The following is a 27,570-nucleotide window of genomic DNA, read 5'->3' as shown; positions in this document are numbered from 1 at the left end:
TGGTGAGAGCACGTGCTCCTAACAACAAGGTTGCTGGTTCAACTCCCGCATGGGATGGTGAGCTATGCCCACCTGCAACTAGGATTGAACATGGCACCTTGAGCTGCGTGGCCGCCAGCTCCCAACGGGCGGCCGGATGGTGACTGGACTTGGAGCTGAGCTAGCTGGTGGCCTCCACAACTAAGATCTAAGGACAACAACTTGGCTGTTCCCCTTCCCCAATTCCTCAATAAAATCTTTAAAAAAAAAAAAAAAAGAGTCTGGGAAGCCGAAGTGGGTGGGGAGTGAGGTTGGGGGCAGGTGGAGCAGTTGCAAGCTTGGCTTCTGCCCCTGCGGACCAGCTGAGTCAGCAGACATGCCACAATGAATGTGAGCTACAAAAAAGACTGCTGATTCACTTCGACCCTCTCAATCTTACACAGGAATCTCTCTTGTGGCCCATCCTAACCCAAAACGTACAGGGGAGGGAATTCTGGGAATGTCATTCAGCCTAGCCAAGTTGACACAGGACAAACACCATGTTTCTTCTATCTGGTAAAGAGTAAAATGTTTGAAGGCTCCTTACTCTGACAAGAGTGTAGGGGACCAGGCTTTCTCTTAGGTTAGTGGTGTCAATTGGTACAACTCTAGAAGGAAAGCACATGTGCTATTTAACCAGCCAATTCTTTTGTGTGAATTTCTCCTACAGGTAAACTTGAACTTATTTACAAAGCACAAGTGTTTGAAGCAAAAAATTAAGCACAGCTTAATGTCTACCAAATGGGCACTAGTTAATTGTTTTGTCTCTATTTTTTAAATTTTAATTGTAGCAAAATACATAAATACATAACGTTTACCATCTTAACCATCAAGTGTACAATTTAGTGCCATTAATATATTCATGTTGTTGAGCAACCATCACCACCATCCATCTCCAGAACTTTTTTTCATCTTGCAAAACTGAAACTCTGTACCCATTAAATAGTGACTCCCCATTCCCTTCCCACAGCCATCATTTTGTCTCTGTGAATTTGACTGCTCTAGGTACCTAAAACAAGTGGAATTATACAATATTTGTCCTTTTGTGACTGGCTTGTTTCACTAAACATTATGTCCTCATTGTTTATACTCAAAGGTTTATCCACATTGCAGCATGTGCCAGAATTCCCTTCCTTTTTAAAGTTGAGTAATATTCCATTGAAAAGATACACACTTGCTTATCCATTCATCTATTGATGGACACTTGGGTGGCCTCCATCTTTTGTTTATTGTAAATAATGTTGCTATGAACATTGCTGTATCTGTTTGAATTTTTAAAAACTTGTGCACAGTATTTCTTTTCTTTTTTTTTTTTTTTTAAAGATTTTTTGGTTAAGAGCTCACTCAAGAGTGCAAACTCTGAACAACAGTGGTTCGATGCCCGAGCTGAGCTGTTGCTAAGCTGCCAACAGGTGGCAGGATGGCTCAGCTAAAAAAAAAAATATATATTGGGGAATCGGGGGAAGGGGAACAGACAAGTTGCTGTTGTTGTTTTTGTTGTTGTTGTTGTTCTTCAGTCTAGTTGTGGATGTTGCATCACTGGCCCAAGCTGGCACCATCATTGCACTCTTCCTGGGCGAGGCAGATCAGTTGCCGGCCTCTGGACGGCCGCTCACGCTGGCTGCTGGCTATACATGGTAGCTTATGGCAGCCAACTGCAGCAGGGGACTGCAGCCTACGCCGTCGCCGGTGACCCACGGCAGCCCAGCTCCAGGTCGAGCTGTTGTTCAGCATCTTAGCTGTAGAGGGCAGTGTCACTAGCCTTCATATGTGGGATCCAAACCGGGGCCCTCTGGCGTCCCAAGCCAGTTCTTAACCAACGTGCCACTCGGCCGGCGCAGTATTTATTTTCAACTAATGAAAAATGTAAGGCCCTCTTTTGCTTTTCTGCTGTAACAAATAGACCCCAAAATGTACTATGGCTTAATCATGAGTTTATTTCTTCTTGCAGCAGTACTTATGGATAGGTAAACAGGTCAGGGGGCCCTCCCACATTCTGGGGACTCAGGTTGGCGCAGCTTCCAAAATCATCCTTGCACCATCCCAAGCAGGGCTAAGAGCTTGGAGGGGTGCCTGAGGGAGGGATTATGGGCCAAGCCTGGAAGTGCCCCACCTCCTTCTGCTCATATTGCACTGGTTAGAACTTAGTCACACAAGCACAACGGAGACTGAGAAATGTAGTCCAGTGAGCCACCCAGGAGAGGAGTCGGGCAATGTGGGCTGCTGAACAGCTGCAGGCACCTATTCAATCCCACGTCCCTAATGTTTATCCTTTGAAGTTCAGCTTGAGCTAGACTTTTCCAGGAAGAACCCCTGACCTCCCACACTCACGATGCACTGCACTGACACCCCCCCCACTTCCCCAGGCAGCATCAAGCCATGAACCCCGTGAAAACAGGTGGCTCAGGGCAGGCACTCGGCCATCCTGGGACTTACAGAAGGAACCAGCTTGGCCAAGGAGGGGTCCCAACCCTGTTGTGCTTTATTGGCCCCTCATCTCTGTCAGCATTCCCCACTGCGCTCAGTCAATGGGAGGCCCTAGTGGGAGGCTGGAGACAGATGAGATGCTTCCCCCACCTCAGGCCTACAGGGGAGTCTGTGGCTGGACTGTTGTCTCTGGCTCCAGCTAGAGCCCCATGGGTTTGCATGGTTCCTGCTGTGTGGGACATGGGCCTGGCTCAGCAGCACCCCTGTCCTTTGTCCCTCGGCCCAGGGGTGCTGCTGGGATCCTGTGGCTGCCTCACCATCTCTCATCTGACTTCCTAGCTCTCCCATCATTTGTGTTTCCGAGTCCCTGGATCACCATTTCCCAAACCCGGACAGGTACAGGGGGTAGGGGATTGGCCATTGAGTTTTGATGCCATGACTCCTTGGGGCTGAACTGGGGAGACCACCTTCCAGAGGTGGGGGTCCCTGCCTTTGATGTCTCTAAGGATTTTGTGCTGGGCTCTGGGATCTTCCACTCTCACAAGCCCAATAGAATCTCTGACTCCTTTAGGGGCCTGGGAAAACCCTGTCAGGTGTTGGGACTTTCCAGCCTGGCCTGCCCCTGGCACTGGGAAGGCCTGATGTGTGGGGTAAGAGCCAGACAATGCACCCCTTCTCCTTCCAGGGAGTGGCAATGGCAGTTCTATGGCCCATCCGAGAGGGACACGGATGGGAGTAGGCGAGGCCATGCTTTCCTCTTAGGATGAAGCCTAAATGTCATGACCTGATGGGGAAGGAGCCTTGGTTGCCACCCCCTTATCACTATTCCTCATACCCAACTGGACTTCTCTTGCTCTAAGCCTTTGCTCAGGCCGTTCCTCTCCCTGGAACGCCCTCTCTGACCAATCACATCTCTGAGAATTCCCCTGGTTCCCTGAGGTCTGTTATGGGAGCTATGAAACTGCTCCTGCCCAGCTGGGCCTGGCTCAGCACAGGGATGCACGGAGGACTCCGGTCAGCGAGAGGCCAGCCCTGCCTTACCTCGTCTGCAGAGAAGAAAGTTCCTGCCCAGTAGCTAAGGCACTGGCCCTCAGCCCCACCCTGAGCTGGAAGCCGACATAGGGAGGGAATCGCGAGTTCTTGGGTCTGGAAGGGAAGGAAGCAGCCACCCCTCCTCCTCCTTTAGTCTTCTGGGCACCGTCCCTGGGAGTCTTCCAATTCCTCAGGATGCCCATGGTGCATACTCACCCTACTCCCTGAAACCCTGTAAACAGGATCTGCCCCTGCCACTCAGCTCCCCACCGCTGCCAGGGACCCTCTATCACAGGCAAAGTTGAGGGGTGGGAAGACCTGGGCTCCGACTCAGTGGTCAGTGCCAGCTGGACGACCTAGGGTGACCTGTGCAACCCCTCTAAGACTTGAGTTTCTGAGACTGGGGGATGACTCAAAGACCTCCAGGCTGAAAAGACGTGCAGAGGGGGGCCTGCCTGAACTCTGGTTGAGGGTGTGAACACAAGCCTGCAGGCCCAGCTGCAGAGCTGGAGCTGACTGCCCTTCCCATGGTCTGGGTCCTGGTGCAGCCTTCACCTTTGCTCACTGTTCTTACCCTCGGCTGCCCCCACGTGGTCACTCTTGGTGCTGCAGGCCAGTGTAGAGGGCCTCCACTTAACCCATCACCTCTCACCCAGAGCTCTTCATCCTGTGGGCACAGTACCATCCTGCCCCCGCCCCTCAGGCTGAGCTGCCTGCTTGGTCCAGAGGGCACTAACCTCTAACCCCGCCCTCCCCAGTGCTTTCTCTGTCTGACACCTACAAAGCAAATGACCCCACCCTACCCTTTCTAGACTCTCTCCCATGGCATTCAGCTCCCTCGCCACGAACTTTGGGTCATTTGTCCTCAAGCCAGCTCCTAGCCTGTGTTTCTGCACCAGCTACCTGGCCCTGTAAGAGGGGCAGGGGCTCAGGCGGGCAGAGGTGGCATGAGGCCTACACTCCATACCTACCTTCTGGACACTACTGTGTGGAGGGCCCAAGGACCCAGAACATGGGCCTCAGCCAGAGGACTTGGGCCTGCCACTACCAGTGACTGGCTTCAGGGAGGTGCAAGGCCAGGCACCTACTCTGGGGGAGGGCAGGCTGGCTCCGTCCATCTCCTGGGCACCCAGTGTGGCACTCCATGGTGCACCTTTCCCAAACACCACACCTTTCCTCCCCACCCCACGAAGCGGTGACTGTCCTCAACCCCATTTTTCAGATGGAAAGACAGAGGCCAGGGAGGGATCTGTCCCAGGTGACCTGGCAGTGGATGAAGGACTCTGACTCAGGTCACTCTGGACTCCAAAGGTAACTGTGGAACCCTAGAACTGAGGCACAGCTTAGCCACCAGGATACCAGGGAGTGGGCGTCACAGGCTTGTTTTCTCCTTGTTCAGGCAGGGAGGGGTGTTTCAAGTGACATTCCAAATGAGTTAAAATAACAAGTCTGGAGTTCAGAGGATGACTCTCAGATTTGGGGTACTGGGGCCTCTCCACATCCTGGGCTGGGCCCGCCTGCTGTCTTAGCTGGGCCCAGGGTCCAGAAATCAAGGCAGCTGGGTACTGGGGCTCTGGTTGGGGCACCAGGTGTCAGGACATCAGGGATCAGGGGCACGGCATTGGACATAGGACCTGGGGTATTGGCAATTGAGTATTAGGTGCTGCAGTACTAGGGCTCGGTGGACAGGTATTAGAATTCAAGGCTATGGAGTCTCAAGTCTGGGGAGTTAGAGCTGCGAGTACTTGGGGAATAGGGCCTCGGGAACTGCATAGTTAGAGCTCAGGGTCCAGGTCTGAGGTGACAGAGCAGAGGACCAGGCCTCAGGTCCACAGGCATTAAAGGCTCAGGTTTCAGGTGTCCAGGTCCCAGGTACTAGGGATTTGGGGATTGAAGTACTGGGGTGCATGCTCTTGGGAGTTCAGAGCTTTCTCCTGGGAGACTGGTCTTTTGTCTCAGGGTGGCCCAGTGCACTTGAGTTGCTGGCTAAGAGCATTCCCCTCAGGGTGAATTCCAGATGGCCTTGCAAATGAGACCAAGTATAGAGCAGGCACGGTAGTCTCACAGATGCCCCAGGGACCCAGGGGAATTGAAGAGGGGCACAGACCAGGGTTCTGCTGGCAGGACCCTGGGTCCTGGTGGAGGGGTTCTCACATGTTGCACTTCCTCCGACGCAGCAGCATGTAGAGGAGCACAACCACAGCTACCACTGCCAGGCCTCCAAAGATGATGCCCAGCAGCACAGCATGGCTCCGTCCTGGAGAGTGAGTGGGTGGAAAAGGTGAGAATGGCCCTGGGCAGAGGCAGGGCAGGTGGTTGGAGTGCCCGCCCCACAGGCGGGCAGGTGCAGCATGTGGGAGGGGCAAGCATGTGGGTGGGGCCAGGCGAGACTGGGCTGCAGGCTGCCCAAGGGCAGGTGGACTGGGCATCCTCACCTGGCTGGCATGTCGGGGGTGGGCTGGACCAGGTGCCATCCGCCAGGCAGGTGCTGACCTCTGCTCCGGCCAGGCTGTAGCCATTTTTACAGTGGAAGTAGACCATGGAGCCCATCAGGTACTTGGTGCCATCCTTGCTCCCATTGAGGGGCGGGGCTAGCCAGCCACAGGACACCACTGGGGTAGAGATGGGGCGCAGATTACAACCTTGAGCCACTGGCCACCTCCTTCAGCTGCTGGCTTTGGGGGGCTGTGTCCCAGTGTAAGGTGTCTGCCCCCTTGCCTATGCCATCTGCAGGCCTCACCTGGCTGCAGATTCTGCATGCGATGCTGGTGCAGCTGGTGGGCTACCCGTGTAGCATTGCCCACACTCAGGCTCCCAGTGGCTGCTACGTCGAAGCTGCAGAAATGGTTGTCCCCACACAATTTGGCTGCTTCAGTCTCCAGGCTGGGGCTGGGGGTGGTCTCCTCAGGGAAGAGGGGCTGGAAGGTGGGGTCATGCTTGGGCCCATACAAGAATTTGTTGACCAGGAGCCGGGAGTCATAGGTGAAAAGGGAGGAGGCGTTCTTCACAGCCCCTGGGGAGACATGCAGCAGGCTTGGTTGGTGGCCTAGGGCCTGGGGTCCCCCCCAACCTCCACTGATCCTGCCACTGCCATGTCTCTCTTCCAGCATGGGTCTCAAGGTCACTCACAGTCAGCCCCAAACCGGTACAGCTCTCGGGAACTTGCAGTGGGGGGCAGGACCTGCCCATTGCGCAAAGTGAAGTCATCTGCAGCATTGTCATTGAGTGTTCCGAGGAGGCCTTGAGTGTGGGTAAGGAACTTCTCGGGCAGCAGGACATTCAAACTCAGGAAGGGACCCAGGACACTGACCTCCAGGCCTGCCCCCGATGACAACATGATCGTTACGCTGTCCTTGGCAGACACTGACAGGAACATGCCTGGATACAGGTGGAGCTGGGGTCAGAGTTGCCTCCTGTGGGCACCATGCGGTGACTCCGTAGCCCCAGGATGGGTGGGCTGGTGCCCCTGGGCTTCAGGGGGGAGGGGAGGGCATTCCTAGGACGAATCCTGCCCATGACACTCTACCACTCCGGGCCCATTCCTGTGCCAGGACCTCTCCTGCTGATCTGAGGTGCCCAGACCCTGAAGAGACACCCCACCCCGCTCGCCATGCCAAGGCCACACATGGGGGTTTCCTATTGGCCCTTGCTCCCTGACGGAGGCAGCAACAAGTGCTTGCTTCCGCCCTCTCCAGAGGTCCCTTTATCTTCAGTGCCCTTCTCAGGTCTCCACTCAACCCAAATAGGAGTCATTTCATTCATTCAATTCCCTGAGGCAGTGCTACTGAAGAAAGGGGGGTAGACAGGGAGCTGCCATCCTTAATCCTCAGGCCAGCTTCCTTGAAACATTGTACCTCCCGTCTCCTCTGGGTTGCAGTGAGAAACTCATCCAGCCCTCCTGGCATCCTGGGACTCTGACTGGGATGTGTTTCGGGGCTCCATGGGTGTGAAGGCTCAAGATCAAGACCAGGACTTTGCTACCTGGGGCCTGGAACTATCTGTCCACAGATAGCCATGGGTCAGGGCCATATGTCCACTGTGCCAGGCTCCTCTGGAGTGGGGTGCAGGGGAGAGGGGCTGACTGTCGCCCTGCAACAAGCCACAAGAGGCCTCCGTCTCTACATCTGTGCCCTGGATACAACCTCTGCCTCCTGTCAGGGCCAGTGAGAGGTGTGGATGTCCAGGTGGAGGGAAAGGGAGGGAGTGCAGCCCACCAACCTTGCCCGGTCACCTCACTCACCCTTCAGGTCCATCCACTTTTGCTCGGCGAAGCTGAGCACCTCCTGGTTCAGCAGCACTTGCTGGGTCCCTGTCCCCCCAGCAAGTCGAACCTCCACTATGTCTGAGTTACCCTCCTGGACGGCCACAGCAGTCAGCCCTGTGCCTCGGTCCTGCGTGCCTGGGGTGGTGGGTGCAGAATAGTGTCCACTCATCTCCAGCCTCCCACCCAGGATGACCCTGAGCCACCCTGAGCCCTCAGGGCCCTGGACTCACCGTCGGGCCTTGTCCTGGGCTGAGCCCGTGCCTGCACACTCAGGTTGGTTAGCATGGCTTCCAGCAGCACGTACTCGCCATGCCCGTTGAATGTGAAGTTGGCGCCATCGAAGGTGACAAAGTGCGGATCCCCGAAAGCAGAGGCTGGGGAGAATGGAGGGTCAGACGGGCCTCCCTGGCCTGGCCCTGCTCTGAGCCCTGCCCTGGCTGGCACCCACCCAAGCGTGGGGGCCGGTAGCTGCGGCAATCGCTGGAGGGCCGTCGGTGCATGTAGCGGGAGCACTCGGGTGCCCAGAGGCAGCAGTAGTAGAAGCTGATGACATCGTACAGCCAGTGGGAGAGGCCAGGCACACGGGGCGGTGCTCGGAATGGGGGTGCACCCCAATCGTGGCCACGGTCTGGGGTGCTGCCGCTGGTGGAGTCAGCTGTCAGGATCTGCGTGCCCTCCTTGGTGTAGCAGCACTGCTGACCTGAGGCATACCGGGGGCTGGGGGCATGGACAGGTCAGGCCCACTGTTGGGGATCCTGCCCCCAGGCCCCAACCACCATCTGGGGGCTCACCTGGCTTGCACAGAACGCACACAGTGCACAGCCTCTGGGTGGTAGGTGCACACGCTGCCATGGTCAATGTCACAGCCGTAGTCAGTCTATAAAGCAACAGGTTGCTGTCACCAGCCCCAGAGTCGAGCTCTGCCATTCCCATTCCATCCCCCACAGGGGCCCTCAGACCCTAGCCCCACATCCCAGGGGCCTCTATCTGCCTCTCCTGGTGCTGTTCTGGGCGGGTGAGGTCACCGCCTTGTCCATGGAGTGGGGGCAGCTGGCCCCACTTGCCCATTCCTGGGCCTTGACCTGGGTGGGGACTCACATGGAAGCGTCCGGAGTCAGCCCGGGCCTGGTCCAGGGTGCAGGGGCAGTCAGGCAGTTCCTCCAGGAAGTTGGGCAGTTGGTCCTCCAGCATCTCCCAGTTCAGACACTGAGTGCGGGCCCAGGCCACGGGGTCCGCCCGGAAGTCATTGCCCAGATGCCAGGCCAGGGCATGCTCATTGCTCCAGAGCGCGTGCACATTCCTGTGGGGATGCACGCACACTAAGGGCCACCCTCCCTGCCCGTCTCTGGCTTCCCTGTCAGGCATTTTGGGCAGCAGGCAGCTGGACCTCCGCCCATAATCTGCATGGCCCTTACATCTCCCCTGGGCGGTGGTCACTGCTGATGATTCGAAGCGCGCCCACGTCCCATTTCTGGTACTTCTCAAGAGCGGGTTTGGGGATGAAGGTGAAGAAGCCGGAGTTGCTAATGTTTGTGGCCAGGGGGTACAGGTATGACCACTTTGCCGTCCATGCCGCTGAGTATGGCTTCCCTAAGGGAAAGAAGGCCACGGTCAGCCCTGGGGCCTGTCTGAGGATCCCCAGGGCAGAGGAGGAGTGGGCACCAGTCTTTAGTGCTCCAAGCAGCCTGATAGATGGACAGGGTATGTATGGACAGATGATCCCCATAGGACAGCGGTTCTCAACCTGTGGGTCGCGACCCCTTTGGGGGTCGAACGACCCTTTCACAGGGGTCGCCTAAGATTATCAGAAAACAAAAAGATATTTACATTACGATTCATAACAGTAGCAAAATTAAAGTTATAGAGTAGTAACGAAAATAATTTCATGGTTGGGGGTCACCACAACATGAGGAACTGTATTAAGGGGTTGCAGCATTAGGAAGGTTGAGAACCGCTGCCATAGGAGGACCTACTCTGCTGTTCCCACAAGGACCCTGCTTTGAGTGACTGCTACCTCCTCCCCCCATACTCCATAGTCACTGTCCCTGCTCGAGGCCAGGCCCAGGGTCATGCCAGCCATTCAGAGACTGAGAGAAAAGGGGTGGAGCAAGCTTTTTCAGTTTCCAGGACAAGCCTTGTATCCAGGGGCTAAGCATCCATCCACACCTTCTCCCTTAGAGGGGCTTTAGCCTCCCTGTGCTGTTCCCCTCCACCCCTCTTGCCTTCCCTCCAGCCCCACCAGTTCCAGTTCCCTTTCTTTGTCTGCACTTTCCTCACTCCAAGCCCTACCTGGGATCCCCCTCCATGGGATTTCCCCCACCTATGACTCCCTTTCATCTCTGCAAGCCCAAAGCTTCTGAAATGACCAGGTCCTGCAGAGGCAGCCTGCAGAATGCCTCACCTGTCTCCTCGTATCCCCACAGCTCGATGGTGACAAAGCGTGTGGGCAGAACTGTGGCGTTCCAGGTCAGGGAGAGGTTACCCCTGGTGTCAGTGGTGCCATAATATTGCCAGTGAGTCTCGTTCACCAGCTGGCTCTTCTCCATCTCCGACACTTTGCTGGGGTGCACTGGGCAGGGGGAGGTAAGGTGAAGCAAGGCCTGGGACCCAGGGGGTCCACTGAAGGAGGCCCTGGGGCTCTGAGAGCTGTGGGAATCTCCCAAGGACAAAGCATGGCTGTCTCATTGGAGCTATGGTGTCCCCAGACCCTCATGATGTAGAAAGGACAGAGGCCAGGAGAGGCGGGGCCCTGCCCTCCATCGCCCAGGCCTCTGGCTCCTCCATTCCCCCGGCCTAGCCCAGCTGAGCAGGCAATCACTGGCCCACCTTGATGGGGGTTCCCTGAAGCCCCCACTCCCTCTGGGTTGAGATTCCCATCTGAATGCCAGGGGGTGGGGAAAGGAGCTATGGGAACCCTCGCCCATGTGGTAGGGCTGGCCTCTGAAGGGACTGGTTCAGCCAGAGTGACAGGACCCAGTGGGCGGGCCAGGTGTGCATACATTAGCACTGGGGAAAGTCCCCATTGCCTAAACCAGCAATGTGGGGCTCACCAGCCAGCCAGGTGCCCGAGCGTGGGAAGGTGAAGGCATTGTCCATGAAGACTGTGAAGGGAATGCGTCCCGTTTCATAGAGCAAGGGTGACACGCAGTGCACACGTCCATAGGAGTCCAAGTGGCCAATGGTCTCGACAATCTCCTTAAACCTGTGGGGGGCAGAGGTAGCAGGAGCGGCTGGGCAAGGGTGAGCTGACCATCTCCAAGGCCTGGGCCCCTGACCTCCCTAGGAAACCTGTCCAGACAGCTGTCCCTGTCCTCGGTCCTTGGGACTCCACCCAGCCAGCCAGGGGTTCTGAGCCCCTAGCTTGGCTTCCCACCTGCAGATCACGCTGGCGGTGGGGTCAGACAACTTGAGGTGTTGCACAACGAAGTCCTTGCCACCCATCATGGAGCCTGAGTAGGGTGCGATCTCCAGGCAGAAGTCCCGCACGTCCGAGCAGCAGGTGCCCAGGCCAAAGCAAGTTGGGTGGCAGGAGCACTGCCCGCCCCGGTCCCCACAGCGTTGGAGGCAGCTATTCTGAGCACCTGGAGGAGAGAGCCTTGAGCACTCAGGCTGGACCGGCCACCTCATGCACAGGGCCCATGTCTATTTTCCTGGAGTCCATTAGAGAGAAGCATGCCCAGGAGAATGCAGCGGGGATTGTAATGCCTACCACATGGACAGTAGAAACCCACAGGGCCTGTGGGGTGGGGTAATTCTTAGTACAGATCACCTAGCAGTTTGCCTGAATGACTGGCTAGAATGAGGGGAATAAGGGGAAATGCCTCCAGATATACAACTATGTAGTGTCAGGAGGAGTCCCCAGACATGACCGACCCTCCGCCAAGTTCTGTAGCTGACAGCATCCTCAGATGGCCACAGGTTCCTGAGCCCTCAACACGGGCTGGGACCTGTCTCCACTTCCCTGAAGGGTCTGTGGACGGGCAGCCTAGAAGAGGGCCTCCTTGGCGCATTGATATGGGGTCTGGGGATGAGGCTACTATGAGTCCCATTGGAGGCTAGGCAGGGACAGGTGCTTGGGCTGAGCAGGCCTAGCTCATCTCACTCTGCAAGGCAGTGATGACTCATTGATTGCGGGACCCAAAGGGAGCCCCACCCTCTGGGGAGAAAGAGAGACGTGCACCCCTCCGCTTAGGGAAGAAGAGGTGCATTTCCAGCACAAGGCCCAGCAGGGCCAGGGTGGGGGGCTAGTCTGGTGGGGGCTGTGGAATCAGGCTCCAGCCTTTTACTCCAGCCGTGGGGACCCACGGCAGGGCCATGTTCTCAAGGAATTGGTCCCTCAAGCTGGCATGGCTGGGTGGGTTGGAGGGTGGAGACTGGAGTGGGGTGCAGGCACTAAAGCTGGGATCACACATCCCGCCTGGCCCTTCCCTGACACCCTACAAAGGGGGCTGGTCAAGGGCCAAGACGGCCTGAGTCACCCTGGTGGCCCCACTTCACCTAGCTCAGAGCCTGGCACTCAAGAGCATCAATAAACATTTATTGACTGGGAGTGTGATGGCTCAAGGAGGTGGGGGAAGGGCTGAGTGATGCCAGTAAGTGAGTTATGTGGCAGGAGGGTGGTGGTGCTTCCCTGCGATGGGACACAGGGGCCAGGTGGGGGGGCTGGGAGGCCTGCGACTTCTGGCCCAACCCAGTATTAGGCGCCAGGGTCCTGGCTCTGAAGTGCGGTTCTTCCACTAGACTTTCTGAAGTTTAGCTCCACCCTGACAAGGTCCAATAGCCTGCCTCTGTCTGGGCAGAGGGCCGATAGGACTGGGGGGGCTCCGCATGGGAAGCACTCCCTCTATGGGGGCTCAGGGTGCAGGCCAAGGGCTCTTTTGAGCCCGCCAACTCCCTGGACACCTCCTTCCCAGGCAGCTACCCCCTCTCGGCTCCCAGAAGATTTAGGGTGGGCACCGTCCAGACCCTCCCACCCCCACTGGGTGGCCCCTCGACCCTGGCACCCCTCCCCCACCCAGTTTCTTCCCACTGCTCCCAGTACAGCCACAAATGTCCCGACAGATGGTCAGAGGCTGAGCCCAGAGGGGCTTCTGTCCTGGTTGCAACAGACAAACAGGGGGACAGAAGGGCAGGGTAGGGGCATACCTGCTGCAGGCCAGGGGCCTGGGCCGGGGGCTGTCGCCAGCAGCAGCAAGGCGCAAGGCAGGAGGGATAGCTTCATGGTGTGGCCTGTGTCTGCAGCTGACAGCACAGCAGTGGCTGGGAGGCTGCCACCAGCTCACTCCCCAAGCCTGGCCCCGCCCTTCCCGTGCTCGGCACCAATGCCCCGCCCCACTCCACCCCGCCTTGCCTGGTCCCCTCTCAAAGTCCATAGGTGCCCGTGTGGCTCAGCAGGGCCTAATCTGCACCATTAGCACATTCTGGCCAGCTGGGACATGGAGGAGGGGACCTGAGCCTTCAGCTGCCGGACCTCTAGCACTAGAGAAGCCGGATATCCAGAGGCTGTGGCTGGGACTGCTGGATCTCAACCCCAGTCCTGCCCTGGTTGGTCAGGGCGGGGCTTTCAAAAGGGAAGGCGCTTCAGGGTGGAGAAGGCGAGGTTGTACTTGCAACTTGAATCCCAGGATTCCACTCTCTGGGATCTTCTGCCAAAGATGTCACATCTCTAGTCCTGTTTCTCTGTAGGGACCTGTGTGGGCAATGAAGTAGGGCTCCCTGAGGGGTGGGCAAGAGCGGATGGGTCAGATACAGCTCCAGTGAGATCCCTTTTGGAGGGAGGTAGTGAAAGTGAGGGAAAGGCCCAAGGTGGGAAGCTGAGACCAGAGCCCAGGGTTCTGGAGAGAAGTGGGCCAGCCCCACCCATCCTTGCAGAGTGGCTCACAGAGAGTTTGCATAATCTTTTGTCTTCTCCCTTCTCTTTGTGCAGGTGAGGAAACTGAGGCCCAGACAAGATTGGCGTGGCCAAGGTCACCGGGAGAGGCAGTCTTAGGCCCCTGGCAGCTTCTGGGAGCCTCTGAAGCCAGGGTGGGTGGGGAGGGTCCAGGCCTGGAGCTCATTTAGGCCCTGCCATCTGGGCAGGGTGTCCAGACAGGCAGATGGTCCTTCCCCCAGTGGCAGCTTCTCAAGGTATCCAAAGGGGACACATTCCCCCGAACTTGCAGGAAGCTGAACCTGGCGGGAGACATGAGCTTAGGTCATCTGGCTGTGGGCTGCCTCAGATCCTAGGGTCCAGTCAGCCTATTCCCTGGGCACCACCCTTTTCTCATGGCAGACGTACCTGCAGTTGCTCCAGAGAGGTGGCACCTACAGGTGTCAGGGAAACCTAGGGGAGTTGGAAACAGAACTCCCAACTGGCTGCTGGGTACTTGGGACACCTCTGTAGGCAGTGGGAGTGGGCCCTGAGGCCCTGAGCTGGGAGCAGCCCAACCCCTGGCCTGGGGGCTGGTGCTGGGACTCATCCCAGGCCCAGGGCTGAGGGTGCTTCCTCAGGCACAGGTTAGAAAAGGGAGATGGTAGGAATGCTCCCGGGGTGGTCTGAGGTGTCCTGCAGCCAGGAATAGCCCTGGGAGACTGCTAGGTTCCCAGTATGGACGGAAAAGGGGCCACATGTTAAACCTGACAAGCTCAAGAGACTGAAAACAACCACAGAGGATGGCCTGAACATAAAAATTCCTAACAAAGGTGGCCATGGCGGGGAAGTCACATCCTTGGCCTGTAGCTTCCTTGACAAAGGTCAATCTTTACCTTAAGCCTGTCTGTAGTCTTTTTGCATCTAAGATAACATACCCTTACAATATCAGAGTAATCTCTTTTTCCAGACCCCCCTGGGGGGGTGGGGGGTGGGGGTTACAACCCTCCACACCAGAGCAGGAATCTACGAAGTCCCTCATTGTTATCTTGTTCTCCAAATACCATCTCTATGCGCTGTAAAATGCTATTAATTATGCTGTACCCACCAATGTAAAAGAAGTGTGTGTCTCTCTATTTTACTTTTATCCATCCCAGAGATTTCCCCGTTTTGCTTTCTCCCACCCCCTTAATCTACAACTAATGGAATTTCATGTAACCTTGCTCCTTTGATTCTAATGTATAAAATAAGTTGCAAAACGGCCATTTTCTGGAGCATTTTCTCAATCCGTTGAGACTTTGCTTCCTGGCCATTGTCATCAGTTTGGCTCGAATAAACTCTTACACATTTTCTCTTAGGCTGGATACTTTTCGTCAACACCAGGAAGAGGATCTGGACCTGGGGGAAGGTTGCCACTTCCTCTTTCTATCCTGGGCACTCTGGCTGTATGTGCTTGTATTCAGAGGATGAAAGAGTTTGACAAGCTGGGAGTGCAGTGTGGGGGCCTCCAGACCCTGGTCCCTGCGGGGGCGGAGGTGGGGGATGGGGTGGTCAGCTGAGTAACTGCTGGCCCCCTCAGCCCCAGGCAGCTTTGCGGAGGGCCTGAATCACCACAGGTTCAGGGAGGACCCATAGAAGGCTGCTGCACTTCTAGGTCCCTGCGGTGGCTCTGACAGGTCTGGGCTTGGGACCCTGGCAATGCCCAATCTCTTGGGCCTTTCTTCTTGGAGGAGGCGGTGGGGATGGGGCACAGGTGTCCAGCCCATGAGGAGCACAGAGTGTCAAAGAGGGTCCCCATCTCCATTCTAAACAGAGCCTTTCAGGGAAGGCCCCGGAGGTGGGGGGGGGGCGCAGAGCCAGCCCAGAGCTGTGGGGGTAGAGACTAGGCCCCCAGTGGGGGTTGACAGTGTGCAGAAGGGCAGGTTGGGGACTTTTATTTTTTATTTATTTAATTAATTAATTTTTAAAAAAGATTTTATTGGGGAATTGGGGAAGGGGAACAGCCAAGTTGTTGTCCTTCAATCTTAGTTGTGGAGGGTGCAGCTAGCTCAGCTCCAAGTCCAGTTGCACCACTCAACTCAAGGTGCTGTGCTCAATTAGTTGCGGATGGGCGTAGCCACCATCCCATGTGGGAGTTGAATCAGCAGCCTTGTTGTTAAGAACACACGCTCTATCCACTGAGCCATCCGGGCGGCAGCTCAGCTCAAGGTGCTGAGTTCAGTCTTTAGTTGCGGGCAGGCGTAGCCTACCATCGAACAGGCAACCTTGTTGTTAGGAGCATGTGCTCTCACCAGCTGAGCCATCATGCCACCTGTTGGCAGCTCAGCTCGGGCGCAGCTCACTGGCCCATGTGGGAATCCAACCGGCAACCCTGTTGCTCAGAGCTCACACTCTTGAGCAAGCTCTTAACCAACTGAGTCACTTGGCTGGACCAGGTTGTGGACTTTTAAACCTGTGCTTCCCCAAAATACATGGGCTTGGAGCCTGGGGGTGCATGGGGGCTTGGGGAGGGGAGGGGCAGGGTCAGCATCACAGGCTAGCTTAATGCTCTGCTGTCACCTTTAAAAAATTCTTGGGCCGGCCAAGTGGCTCAGTTGGTTAAGAGCGTGAGCTCTGAGCAACAGGGTCACGGGTTCGATTCCCACATGAGCCAGTGAGCTGCACCCGGGCTGAGCTGCCGCTGACTCCTGCATGGGATAGTGGGCTGCACCCACCTGCAACTAAGATTGAACACAGCACCTTGAGCTGAGCAGATGCCCACTTGCAACTAAGATTGAAAGTGGCGACTGGACTTGGAGCTTATGGGTCCTGGAAAAACACAATGTTCCCTTTCCCAATTCCCTAACACTGTTCCCCTCCTCAATTCTCCAATAAAAATCTTAAAAAGAAAAAAAAATCTTAATAATTTTTGAACAAGGGGCCCTGCCCTACCTTTGTATCATGGACTGAGCCCAACTTTTGCGGTTGGTCCTATCAGGGCAAGTGTGGTGAGAGGTAAATGGCCTTCCTGCTGGCTGCCGTCTCCCTTCTCCCTATCTCCCCTCTCCTGACACAGACCCTGCCCCTCAGAAGCCCCTTACAGCCCCTATCACATTGGGGCACAAGCCAGCTCCTCAGCAGAGTCTGGACTCTGCCTGCCCTCTGCAGCCTCCCCTCATCCAACGCCAGAGGGCCTCACCCTCATCCCTTCAGGAGACACTCCTGACACCCCTTTCAAGTCCGGCTCCAATCTTACCCAGATGGATCTGCCTTGCTTGGCTCCCAAGGCTGTGCTCACCTCTTCCCAACTGAGCACCCTCACCTGCTCCCTGGGGTACCTAAGGGCCAGAACCTGATCTATGGGAGGAGGGGCCCCAAAACTCTGGACAACAATCAGCCGAGGGAGGCGTTGGGCTGAACAAAGAGGCAAAGAGAACTGTTCCATCTTTATTAGAAAAGAAACCAAAAAAGAGTGGGGTGAGCCCAACCCTAAATGACCCCTCCAATGTGATACAGGCAGAGCCCGGCTTATCCAAGCACTGAGGACATGGCCCCCTGGGCTGGGCTTGGGCACATTTACAAAGTCAACATTTCATAGAAAAGGATGCCGGCCTGTGCAAACTGACCTATCTGTCCATCTTCACCTGGCTAAACTTGGCCTCCTGTGAGCCCCACGCAGTCAGGACAGACCCCGCCTAGGTGGGCAGGGAGGACGCCATGTAGGAGGGAGGCTGGGCAGCTGGGGTGCGGCTGGGGGCTCTGGCCCCTCAGATGTCCATGTAGTCATCGTCCTCATCTGTGTCACTCTCCAGCGAGGACTCCTGGCTCGATGTCTCCAGGACCTCCAGAGCCGGCTGGCACAGGCTCTCCTTCCTCACGTTGGCAGCCGATTGGGCAGACAGGATGGCTGACTGCACAGACCGGGCAGGGCACTGGTCAGGGCGGCCTAGCCCGGCCCCAGGGCCCCCCCGTAGCCCGTGCTCCCACCCATGCTCCCCCCCCCTGCACCCTCAGTCACCTTCAGCTTCTGCTTGGTCTCCTCCGAAATGCTGCCTTTGGGTGAGAGCAGGGTCGGCGTGGGCGGCGTGACAGTGATCTCAGGGGGGAACTTGGTGGCAGCTGAGGGGATGACCAGCTTTGGCATGTTGGGCAGGAGGCGAGACTTGGCCCTGCTGGCCTCTGCCTTGCCTGGGTGGCCCTCGGGTGGCTGGGCACTCCCACTGCTGGGCACCGTGGAGCTGGCAACTGTGGGGTGGATCACCGAATCTGAACCTCGCTCACAGCCTCCTGGACCCACCTACCCCTCCCCAACTCGGGCCTCAGTTTCCCCTCTGGAAGACAGGCACCAAGATTGCCTCCTCTGACTACCTCAGATCATGCGTGCGTTCTCTTGGTCTTTCTGCCCGTGCTGGCTGGCAGAATCCAGGCCTCCTGTCTCTCTCTGCCACGCTGACTGCTGGGTACAGGGGCTGAGACCGCCCCGCCCCCAGCACGGTGTACGCTGGGACACCAGGGCCTGGGATGCAGGCAACGTCTCCGGATCCTTCCCAGGGATTTTGAAGGCCCTCCGGGCGTCATGCACACATTAACTCTTACATCCCCAGGACTAACCTAGCAGAGCCCCGGGGTGTCCACTTTCCCCTCATGCTCCAGAGCAGGCATAGGGCCTCCTGTGCCTGGAGCTTAGAGGAAGCGGTTCTGGGCAGGCGGCCTCTGGGGGGCTGCATGAGCCCGGCCAGTCTCCACATTCCTCCACAGCCCCATGGCTTTAAAAGGAGCGGGGCTTACTCAGAGCCCAAGCCTGGTCCCTGGGGCTGGTGCCAGGCCCTGCAGTCCTGAGTGGGGTCTATAAGAGGCTCTAGCACCAAGGACTCCCCAAGGGCCCTAGCTGGGTGTGGTAGCTGGTGGGAACTGGCTCTGCCTCCATATAAACATAAACGCCTGTCTGGCCCAGCCCAACTGGCCACCCCTCTGCCTGCCCTGGACTCCTCCCACCACGACGTGTCTTCCCCGCCCTGGCCCCATTGGGTATGGGCACCCCTCCAGCTCTCTCCATTAGCAGCCTGGGAACGGGCTCCGCCTGCTCTCACTATTCCCCTCTGTGGAGCTGGGAGTGGAGTGAGGGGCTCTGTGGGGCTCCTCTCCCACCCCTCTCTCTGCACCCTAGCCTACCAGGCTCTTCAGCTGGGGCTTACCCTATCTGTACCTCACCACTGGGCCTTCTCGGGGCCCCAGCCTGCCAGCCCCTTCCACCCTTCCAGGGGAGGGAGGCACCTCTGCTGGGAAGTCCACCCTGGCTGCTGGCCATGGGGGCCACTGTTGGGGTGCTCCTGATGCCTTACCCTGGCTGCAGGCAGGCTCGGTGCCTGTGTGGGGGGTGGCCTCTGCTGGCCAGCAGTGCGGCTCTGTCTTCACCTGTTCACTGCACTGAGGCTCCTGGAGCAGGTAGCCAGCGCCCTCTGTCCCTCCTGCCAGCTCTTCTCCCTCTGTAGGGCACAGGGTGGCAGTGGGTTACATCCTCACCCAGCCCAAGGAACAGAGCCCCTCCCATGTCCTGGGACACCTGGCAGGGGACCTGAGCTGAGGTGGCAGTCCACCTCTACCAAGTGGCCCATGGACTAGCAGGAGCGCCTCTGGAACAATCGCATGGGCAGAGCCAGGCCAGTACTGACAGGAAAGCACTCATCCCTGCCCCCGTGCCCAGTGGACACTGGTGGGGTCAGCTCCCCACCTGGACCGCTGTGTACTTGACACAGTGGGGGCAACACCAAGACTGCATGCTTCTCCCCTACCCCCAGCTTACAGGAGTGGCAATCAGAAACACAGGACCCAAAAACAAACAAACCAGCTAAGACCAAAGTGGATGGAGTGCTATGCTGGCACTACGCCTTCCCGCCAGGCCACCTCTTCCCTGGTACGAGGCAGAGGCCGGGAATTGGCCTCGGTCGTGCCAAGGCCTAGATGGGCCCAAGCGACGAAGACTGCACCATGGCCACCAGCCAGGCCATTAGTCAGCAGCAGTCTGCTTACTCCCAGGCCCCCAAGCCCTGCCTCCACCCTCCCCTTAGCTCTGAGCCGTGTCCAGGCTTCTTCACAGTCCGGCTCCTTATGCTGCTCTCCTCTTCCTTCTTACTTGGGCCCAGCATCTCTGGCCATATGGGCCACTGCCCCACGACCCTTCCTCTCTTCCACTTCGCCCATCAAGCTCCTTCTGCCGGGAGCATTCTCCTCTTCCCCCGCAGGTGAAACAGCTCCCTCTCCTTGGACACGCAGGAACGAGGGCTTCTGGGACTGGGACAAAGACAGGCTGCGGAGTAGCCCGGGCTGCCTGCCTGTTGGCTTCCAGGCCCCACAGGACAGAGCCTTCCCTGCCTTCCTCAGGCCCCACTGCCTGCCAATCACGGTCACAGACTCTGTCACCATACACAATGGGTCCAGCCCCATCCGTAATGGTCGGCAGGGGTGAGCACCCTGGAAGGCTCCTCCCGCTGCTCTCCTGGACCCAAGAAGCAGAGGGAGCAGCTGGAATCCTGTGTAACTGTGCAGGACTCAGGCCCCCGCGGCCAGGCATGCACCCACAAGGCAGGCCTGCTGGGTGGCTGGTTCAGGTCCTTCGTAGATAGCAATGCCCTGCCTGCCTGGATCCAATTCTCCTATGCAACTGCTCTCCGAAGGGCCTGGCTGAGTGGTCTGGAGGGGCTGCTCAGGTGGGATGGGGTGGTGGGCGGCAGGATTCTACAGGACAGGACTGTGATGACGGGGGCCTGGTACACCTGGACAGGTCCTGTGGTTGGTGGAGGCTGACTCCCTCTCACCCCAGGCGACTGTCCACCTGTCCCAGGCCCTTCCTTCTTGGTGGGTGGCCAGGAAGAGGGACACTTGGGGCAGGGACTCCAGCAAGTGGGACAGGGCTCCCCAGGCCAGGCAGTCCTTCCCCTCCCCAAGGCCACTGTGAGGAGGACTACAGGTGGGCCTGAGGAGGAGGGGACCTGCCTGGGGCCTCAGCCTTCAGAGAAGGGCTATCTGGGGCTCCCCTGAGTCCCCCTGCCTCCGGTTCTGTGTGTGTGGGAAGCAGGTAACTAGGCTGGAATCCTGGGCATCCAGGCAACTCTCCCTGCCCCCTGGGCAGATTCACAGACTGGGTAATGGGTCCCCAAGGGCCATGTCCTAAGAGATCCCCAGCCCTGGCTCAGACTCTCTCTGGCTTCTTGATTGGCATGAGGCTAGGACTCCAGCCCCTCAACCCCACTTGGTGGGTGGCACCCTGCATGGGCGGGTGGTACCCTGCTCAAGTCCTCACCCAGGCTGGTTCTGAGGCCTGCAGTGCCCTCTACTCTTCCTCCCTGTTCCACTGTCCCTACTCTTGACTGCCTCAGTGAGAGGGACCCTCACTCGTGGGCCAGGGCACTGTTCTAGCAGCTGGAGAGTCAGCAGGAACCCAGGTCCTGCCCTGTGGTGGACAGACACCCAACAAACAAACAGATAAGCGGGTGCGTGCCCTTGGCACAGAGCCAGGGGAGATACATGATCAGGAGCCTCCCCAGGTGCCCATGACCAACCATGAGCTCCCCCAGGGGGTGCATCTGCCGCATGTGGCCAACAAGCCTGGTCAGCATGGCCTGGGTGGATAGATGATGTCTTCCCTAGTGACCAGGGCAGCCTGAGAGCATGCTCGCCTGTCTCAGGCCCTGGAAGGCAAGAAGTCAGGAATGGACACTGCCAGGCGCCTTCCCTTTGGCTGGAGTTGAAAGGACTGTGTGAGGGGAGCCCCAGTTAGGGGAAGGCCTGCCCACCCTGGGGACAGCGGCTGCCAAGGTCTCCTCTACAGCTGCCCTCCCCACTCTCTCACACCTTGGGGACTGCGTCCTGGGAGAATCTGTCGTTAAGCCAGCTCTCCCGGGTGGCTCACACCTCTTATGTCGCTGTCCCCGGCGTTGGCTCCAGGTCTGCACACCCTCTAGTCTCTGGGTACTTTTGCAGGGCAGGCCCTGCCCTCCCTGTCGACCTGAACCTCTGTCTGATTCTGGGCTACCTGTTGGTCACCAGGAGTGGCAGATGCAGCCACACTGCCACGCCACCCTGTCTTATCTGGGGAACCAGGACCCTGCTGGGTGGCTTCTTCTTGGTGCTTTCCCTATTTTGGAGGCTGTGGGAGGTGGGCTCTGGGGAGACGTGCCTGTCCCAGCCTGGCCCTGACACCACCCCAGAAAGCTCTGGGAACCACTGGGGACGCCAACCCCGATATGGCCAGCCAAACGCCATCTACCTGTGGCAGCCTTGAAAGACAGGTACGTCACTCCATGAAGCAGGTGTAGAAGTGTGGGGGTGGGTGGGTGGGGGGAAAGGCGTGCGAGTGCCTGGCCCATCCCCGGCTGCCTCACCACCAGGCCCATACAGCACATACTCTCAGGCTGTCCCCCCATCCCCAATGTCACGCAAGAGTTCCATCTAGCAAAAGTCCATTTAATTTAGTTTTGGGGAAGAAGATAGAAAAGGATCAACTCTCCAGGCTGAAGGATATACACTAGGAAACACACACTCATCCCCAGATCTAACAGAGGGAAGAAAAAAGGGCAAAAGATAGTTTTTGGCTTGCTTGGGGATGGGACTGGGTGAGCAGGAGAGAAAAGGCAGCTAGGCAGGCTCCAGGCTGGCCCTGATGACCCCTGGTATCCAGGACCTGAGGAACCCTCCCACCTTGTATCACATTGTGTGTGGCCAACACCAGTGATGGACAGTCACTTCCAAGATTAGGTTTTAAAGGACAATGATACTTCCTTCGAGCTCTCTCTGTATCTCTGTCTGTCTCTCTCGGATCCTGGGTCCTAGGGGAAGCCAGCAGCCATGACTCAGGGACACTGGAGCTTATGGAGAGGCCCACAGTAGAGGAACTGAGGCCTCCAGCCAATAGCCAACGAAGACCTGAAGCCTGTTCACAACTTGAGTGAACTAGGATGATTAGCTGACAGCCTGATCTTTCCAAATTCCTGATCCTTAGAGACTACAAGATCACAGGGGCAAGAGTCTGTTGGAGGGCAAGACAGCCTGAGGAGGAGAAACGATGGAGGAACAGGAGTTGGGTCTTGGTGCAAGTGACTGACTGCCCTGGGCAGCAGACTCTCGCCACCGCTGTCATTTGAAATCACTACCACCACCAAAACCTACCACGTGGCTATGCTTACTATCTGCCAAGCACTATTCTGAATCCTGCAATGCTATCCCCTCCATCCTATACATTGTGTGCTGGAAACTGAGTTAGGATGAGATACGCAGGGCGGAACAAGGACAGCCAAGGTCCCCTGGTGGTGGAACCACCACTTACAGTTCTTCAACTCTTTGTCCTGTAGCCTTTAGAGGCTCCTCGCAGAACAAATGGCTGCAGGAGCTGACCCAAGAAGGAGTGATTCTTCGTTTCATAGGGCCACAGCCAGCACAATTGTAATTGACTGGATAGCGGGTCTTTACACTTCCATGATCCTCAAAGCAAACCGGAGATGGCATCAGGTGAAAACATCAGTGTCTGATGCCTTGAGACGTAGAAAAGAGCTAAGAGAAGGAGGACTGCCACTCTCTGTCTCCATACGGGCAGAGCGGCCTGTGGGGCAGTGCCCCTAGGTCATGGCTGGCTAGCTAGAGCTTTCAGGTCTGGCTCCTGACGGGCACTCCTGCCAGGGGTGGCTGTCCCATTCTTCAGGAGATGACACAGCCAAGGTATCAGGGCTGAGAGCAGCAGCCCCAGACGTGGCCCTCGACATGGGGCTGCAACTGGGAGGACAGCAAGCCTTTAGGGGTAACCTGGGTGTGCGGGCAGAAGGGTGCCTGGCTGTGGGCCAGTCAGGACAGCGCCTTGCCTGCTTCTCTCTTGCCCACTGGCCTTTGAGGTGCTGCCTCAGTGGCCCCTCCTCAGAAAGCCTCAGGCCTGTCTGCGCCCTCCTGGCCTGCCAGCGGGCCCTGCCCTCCGCTGCCATTCCTAGTTGCATCCTGGGTTTAGAAGGAACAAGGGCTCTCTCCCTCCTGCTAGTGGACCTGCCTTGCCCTGTCCCTTTTCCTGCATAAGCCCACCAGTCCTCCCTGCCCCCGTCCTTCCTGGCTGACTTCCATCTGTCTTGCCCAATGGGGTATGGGGACTCAAGCAGGTCTGCCCCTCAATTAGCAGGTGCCCAGAGCCCGCTCACAGGCCTGTGAGGTCACATTGTGCACTCAGGGTCAGAACCTTCCTACCCCACCCCCCATCTCCTTCGGACTATTTTATCTCTTTATCTCATTATCCTAAGGCTTTGTGGGAGGAGAAAACAAAGGCCAATGTTGTCAATGTTAGTGTCCCTTCTCCCTTCTTCCCTCCTCACCACACCTGTGTATGTGTGTGTGTGTGGGGGGGAGGGGTTGTCACCAACCCCCTTTTACTGATGGGGAGACTGAGGCACCAGACAGTTAATTTAAGAAAGTGATGGGTGCAGCATGTGCCCACTGGGGCAAGTGGCTGATGAGTAGGCTAGCAGGGTCTGCCCCACCCCCACTCCCAGCTCCTGTGATGTACTCCTCAGGGATCACCAGTGTGGATGGAAAAAGGGCCACATGTTAAACCTGACAAGCTCAAGAGACTGAAAACAACCACAGAGGATGGCCTGAACATAAAAATTCCTAACAAAGGTGGGCCATGGCGGGAAGTCACATCCTTGGCCTGTAGCTTCCTTGACAAAGGTCAATCTTTACCTTAAGTGAGCCTGTCTGTAGTTTTTTTGCATCTAAAATAACATACCCTTCCAATATCAGAGTAATCTCTTCTTCTGGACCCCCCAGGGGGCACAACCCACCACACCAGAGCAGGAAACTACAAAGTCCCTCATTGTTATCTTGTTCCCCAAATACCATCTCTATGCGCTGTAAAATGCTATCAACTATGTTGTACCCACCAATGTAAAAGAAGTGTGTGTCTCTCCATTTTACTTTTATCCATCCCAGAGATTTCCCCGCTTTGCTTTCTCCCACTCCCTTAGTCTACAACCAATGGATTTCATGTAACCTTCTTCCTTTGATTCTAATGTATAAAATAAGTTGCAAAATGGCCATTTTCTGGAGCATTTTCTCAATCCGTTGAGACTGTGCTTCCTGGCAATTGTCAGTTTGACTCAAATAAACTCATCTATAAGTGTTTCTTAGGCTGGATGTTTTCCGTGGACACCGGGCTGGAGGCTGCCCTGCCTCTCCCCACCCACATTCTCCAGGCAAGGAGCAGGACTTGCTGCCACCTGATGGCCTCACATCCCAGAGGCACAGGATAGAACTCACCTGGGCCCAAAGAGGCCATGCGAGGAGTGGCTTCAGGACTGTGCGGCTGGGGGAGCCCAGGGTCCTTGGATGGGTCTGAGGTGGAGACTGATGTCGAGGGAGGGCAGGTGATGATAGCTGCGGTGGCAGCCGGGGCAGGGCAAGGCTTGGTGTGGGTGTCACTGGGCCGTTGGAGAGCATCTGCTGGCACAGGGTCAGGGGCTGTAGGGGCCACAGCCGCAGGGAAGAAGTTTTCTCGGCTGTCCTTAGGGTGCTTTGGGGTGGTGGGTGTGTCCCCGGCGGCCTGTGAGGACAAAAAGGGTATGAGCAAGACTGACTGGGCAGCCCTGAACCCATACTATCTCATGGGATAGCTGTCTAGGCCTGGAGCCACCAACACAGCCCTCACTCACGGTGTCACACTCTGGGCCCCCAATGCTGCCAATGAGGTGCACAGGCAACCCTTGAGGACACTGCTGATGCTAGGACACTGCTAGGGATCCAGAATTCCCCCCTGGGAGAATGTCCATGCAGTGCTGCTGGGCACTCAGTGGAGAGGCCTCAGGCTGGCCAGGACCTCCAGCCAGTTTCACCCTCCCACTCTTGGGTGCCAGTCTGGGAGGAGTGTGTCAGCTACGACTCAGGGCACAGGGTCATAGTGCCCGATGTGGGGACTGCAGTAACGAAGGTCAGTCCTCAAGGGCGACCTCCCAAGGGCCACTGGTGGGAGGGTCGAGGGAGCTGGAGTGATAGGGGAAGAGTCAGCTCCCTGGGCTCAAGACTGTAGCTCCGAAGCCACAGCGTCCAAAGCTGCCCCAGCCCAGCAAAGCAAGCCCTGTGCCTGCAGCCTGGTCTTGGCAGCCCCAGCAGAAACACCCCCAGTCCTTCAGTTTTCTAAACCTTTGGGGCCTCCTTGTGTTGGTCTAAACAGTTCCTTCCCTCTGCCACCAGGCTCCTTCTACTCTGTGCTGAAAGCCACCCTCCCAGGATGGGTGTCACACTGCAGCTCCCGGATGACATGCTACAAGGTGGGGCAGGGTGCCTGTGCGGCCCAGAGTAGAGCTCAGGGGCTGGGTGCCAGCAATGTGAGCAGACCCCCAGCCCTCAGGTCCCCAGCCCTGTGCCCACTGTATTGAGCCGGTGGGACCCCCTCCCTGAGGCTGTGAGTGTGGGAGTCTCACGCCTGCTCGGGCACCTTGGTAGTCGGGGTCCCTGAAGACCCTGCCTATTCTGACATTTGTACTGCTTGAGACGCCCCATCCTCAGCCCCACGTGGTACAGTTGCCCTGATACTCTGCTGTGAGTCTAGGCCTCCAGTGGGAGGGTAGGCAGATACACCAGGGGGAAGGTGAGTGCTGTGCCCCTGTCCTCATGAGCCTCAGCTACAGGTGATGGCACTGAGCCTCTAATTATGTCCAGAGGCCCTCCAGGCATGCGCTGGGCTGCCATGGCAACTGGGACATGCCTCCAGCAAAAAGGACACTCCCTGAGGGGTGGGAGCAGCAGGTTCTGAAAGCCATGGCAACCTCCTTCCCAGTACTGGCCAGAGGTAGGCCCAGGACAGCTGTGACGGTCCCTGAGCAGATTAGGAGCAGCAGCTATTGCCTTTCCCGAGGTCCCTTCCTGGGCTCCTCTGACAAGCCAGGCTCCAGCTGGGTGCTGGTCCTCTTCTGGGCCTTAATCTCCCCATCTAAGAAAAGGGAGCCCTCTGGCGACTTGGGCATCACAGAGTGGGGGGCACTGCTGGCTGGCAGGGTGTGCCTCTCCAGGGAGCCTGGCCCTCGGCTGGGAGACCAGCCCACCTGTGTGGCCCATAGCTTGCTTGCTCAAGGCCTAGAGCCCAGGCAGGGGTGGTGGTCCAATGCCACATCCACTGAGAGGAAGCCCCCACGCTGCACATAGATGCCAACTGCCCTTAGTTCCTGCTTCAGGACACCCTCATGACACACTTCTCCAGGGGGAAACACTGAGGGAGGGCCCCCGTGTGAGTGAGGGCTGAGAAGACAAAGACCTGCTCGCTTGTGCGATTGGGTCAGCGGCAGTCGAGCCACCCCTGGGGACAAGAGGCTGAATGTCTTCAAATAGCAAGTACCTACCTTTTGACTCAGTGGCCCTGGCCCAGGGGTAACTCCTGCAAAAAAACCCATGTGTGGCGCAGAAAGATGCTCCCTCGTCAATGCTGAACAGGGGTGCTGTGGTCCCTCCAACCCCGCTTTAAACAGGGTGGCCTCTTTCTCTGCTGGCCAGACCTTACCCACAGGGCCTTTCCTTGAGCTGAGCCTCTCTCAGGGAGACCCTTCTCCTTCAGCTCTAGTCCCTCCCCAGCCCAACCGCTCCTCAAACACAGCTCTGATCTCTGAGCCCCAAATCTAGTGACCCCCCATCCTCCTTGCCCCAGTGTGCCGGACGGACGGCCAGCCCCTGGGCACGCTTTCCTTTCTGGACACCACTCGATCCTGTCTGGATTCTCACTGCGTTAGCAGCTTGGCCTTGGAGCTCAGTCCTGCCTCTGCCCTCTGCTGGCCCCACATCAATGGCTTCAGGGACACCTACACCCAGGGCTCCAGCCTGGACCGTCCCTCTGAGTGTGGGCCCCTGACCTTCCTGCCTATTCAGCCTCTGCCTTGGGAGAGTCTCAGACAACACAAACCCAATCTCAATTCTAGCGGGGGCCCTCCCTGGAGAAGGTCTGCCTGCCAGAGCCCCAAAGGGCCTTACCCCTCCTTCCCATCAC

The 27,570-nt window shown here is 57.4% G+C and overlaps 2 protein-coding genes across 2 annotated transcripts in view; both read right to left on the bottom strand.

The window, feature by feature from the left end:
- Positions 1–1,932: 1,932 nt before the first annotated feature.
- SUSD2 (sushi domain containing 2) lies at positions 1,933–13,015 on the bottom strand. The gene is made up of 14 exons (XM_019665384.1): positions 12,887–13,015; positions 11,115–11,322; positions 10,792–10,943; positions 10,143–10,310; positions 9,157–9,331; positions 8,840–9,041; positions 8,533–8,618; positions 8,190–8,458; positions 7,972–8,115; positions 7,718–7,876; positions 6,607–6,855; positions 6,218–6,490; positions 5,913–6,089; positions 1,933–5,734 (listed from the first exon to the last, which is right to left on the bottom strand). The coding sequence occupies exons 1-14, from the start codon at positions 12,960–12,962 to the stop codon at positions 5,628–5,630; spliced, it is 2,445 nt and encodes an 814-aa protein (XP_019520929.1). The 5' UTR covers positions 12,963–13,015; the 3' UTR covers positions 1,933–5,627.
- A 4,320-nt stretch (positions 13,016–17,335) lies between these two features.
- Positions 17,336–27,570, bottom strand: part of CABIN1 (calcineurin binding protein 1) — a 174,519-nt gene continuing 164,284 nt past the window's right edge. The window contains exons 28-32 of the mRNA XM_019665398.1: positions 25,250–25,274; positions 24,858–25,140; positions 18,911–19,054; positions 17,587–17,813; positions 17,336–17,479 (exon numbers count right to left, since the gene is read on the bottom strand). Coding sequence (XP_019520943.1) covers positions 17,336–17,479; positions 17,587–17,813; positions 18,911–19,054; positions 24,858–25,140; positions 25,250–25,274 — 823 coding nt within the window. The remainder of the gene's footprint in view (positions 17,480–17,586; positions 17,814–18,910; positions 19,055–24,857; positions 25,141–25,249; positions 25,275–27,570) is intronic.

This window comes from Hipposideros armiger, unplaced genomic scaffold (genome assembly GCF_001890085.2).
Source record: "Hipposideros armiger isolate ML-2016 unplaced genomic scaffold, ASM189008v1 scaffold_443, whole genome shotgun sequence".
Lineage (NCBI taxonomy): Eukaryota > Metazoa > Chordata > Mammalia > Chiroptera > Hipposideridae > Hipposideros > Hipposideros armiger.
Note: the sequence above shows the minus strand (reverse complement) of the source record. Positions and strands in the feature narration are given on the sequence as shown.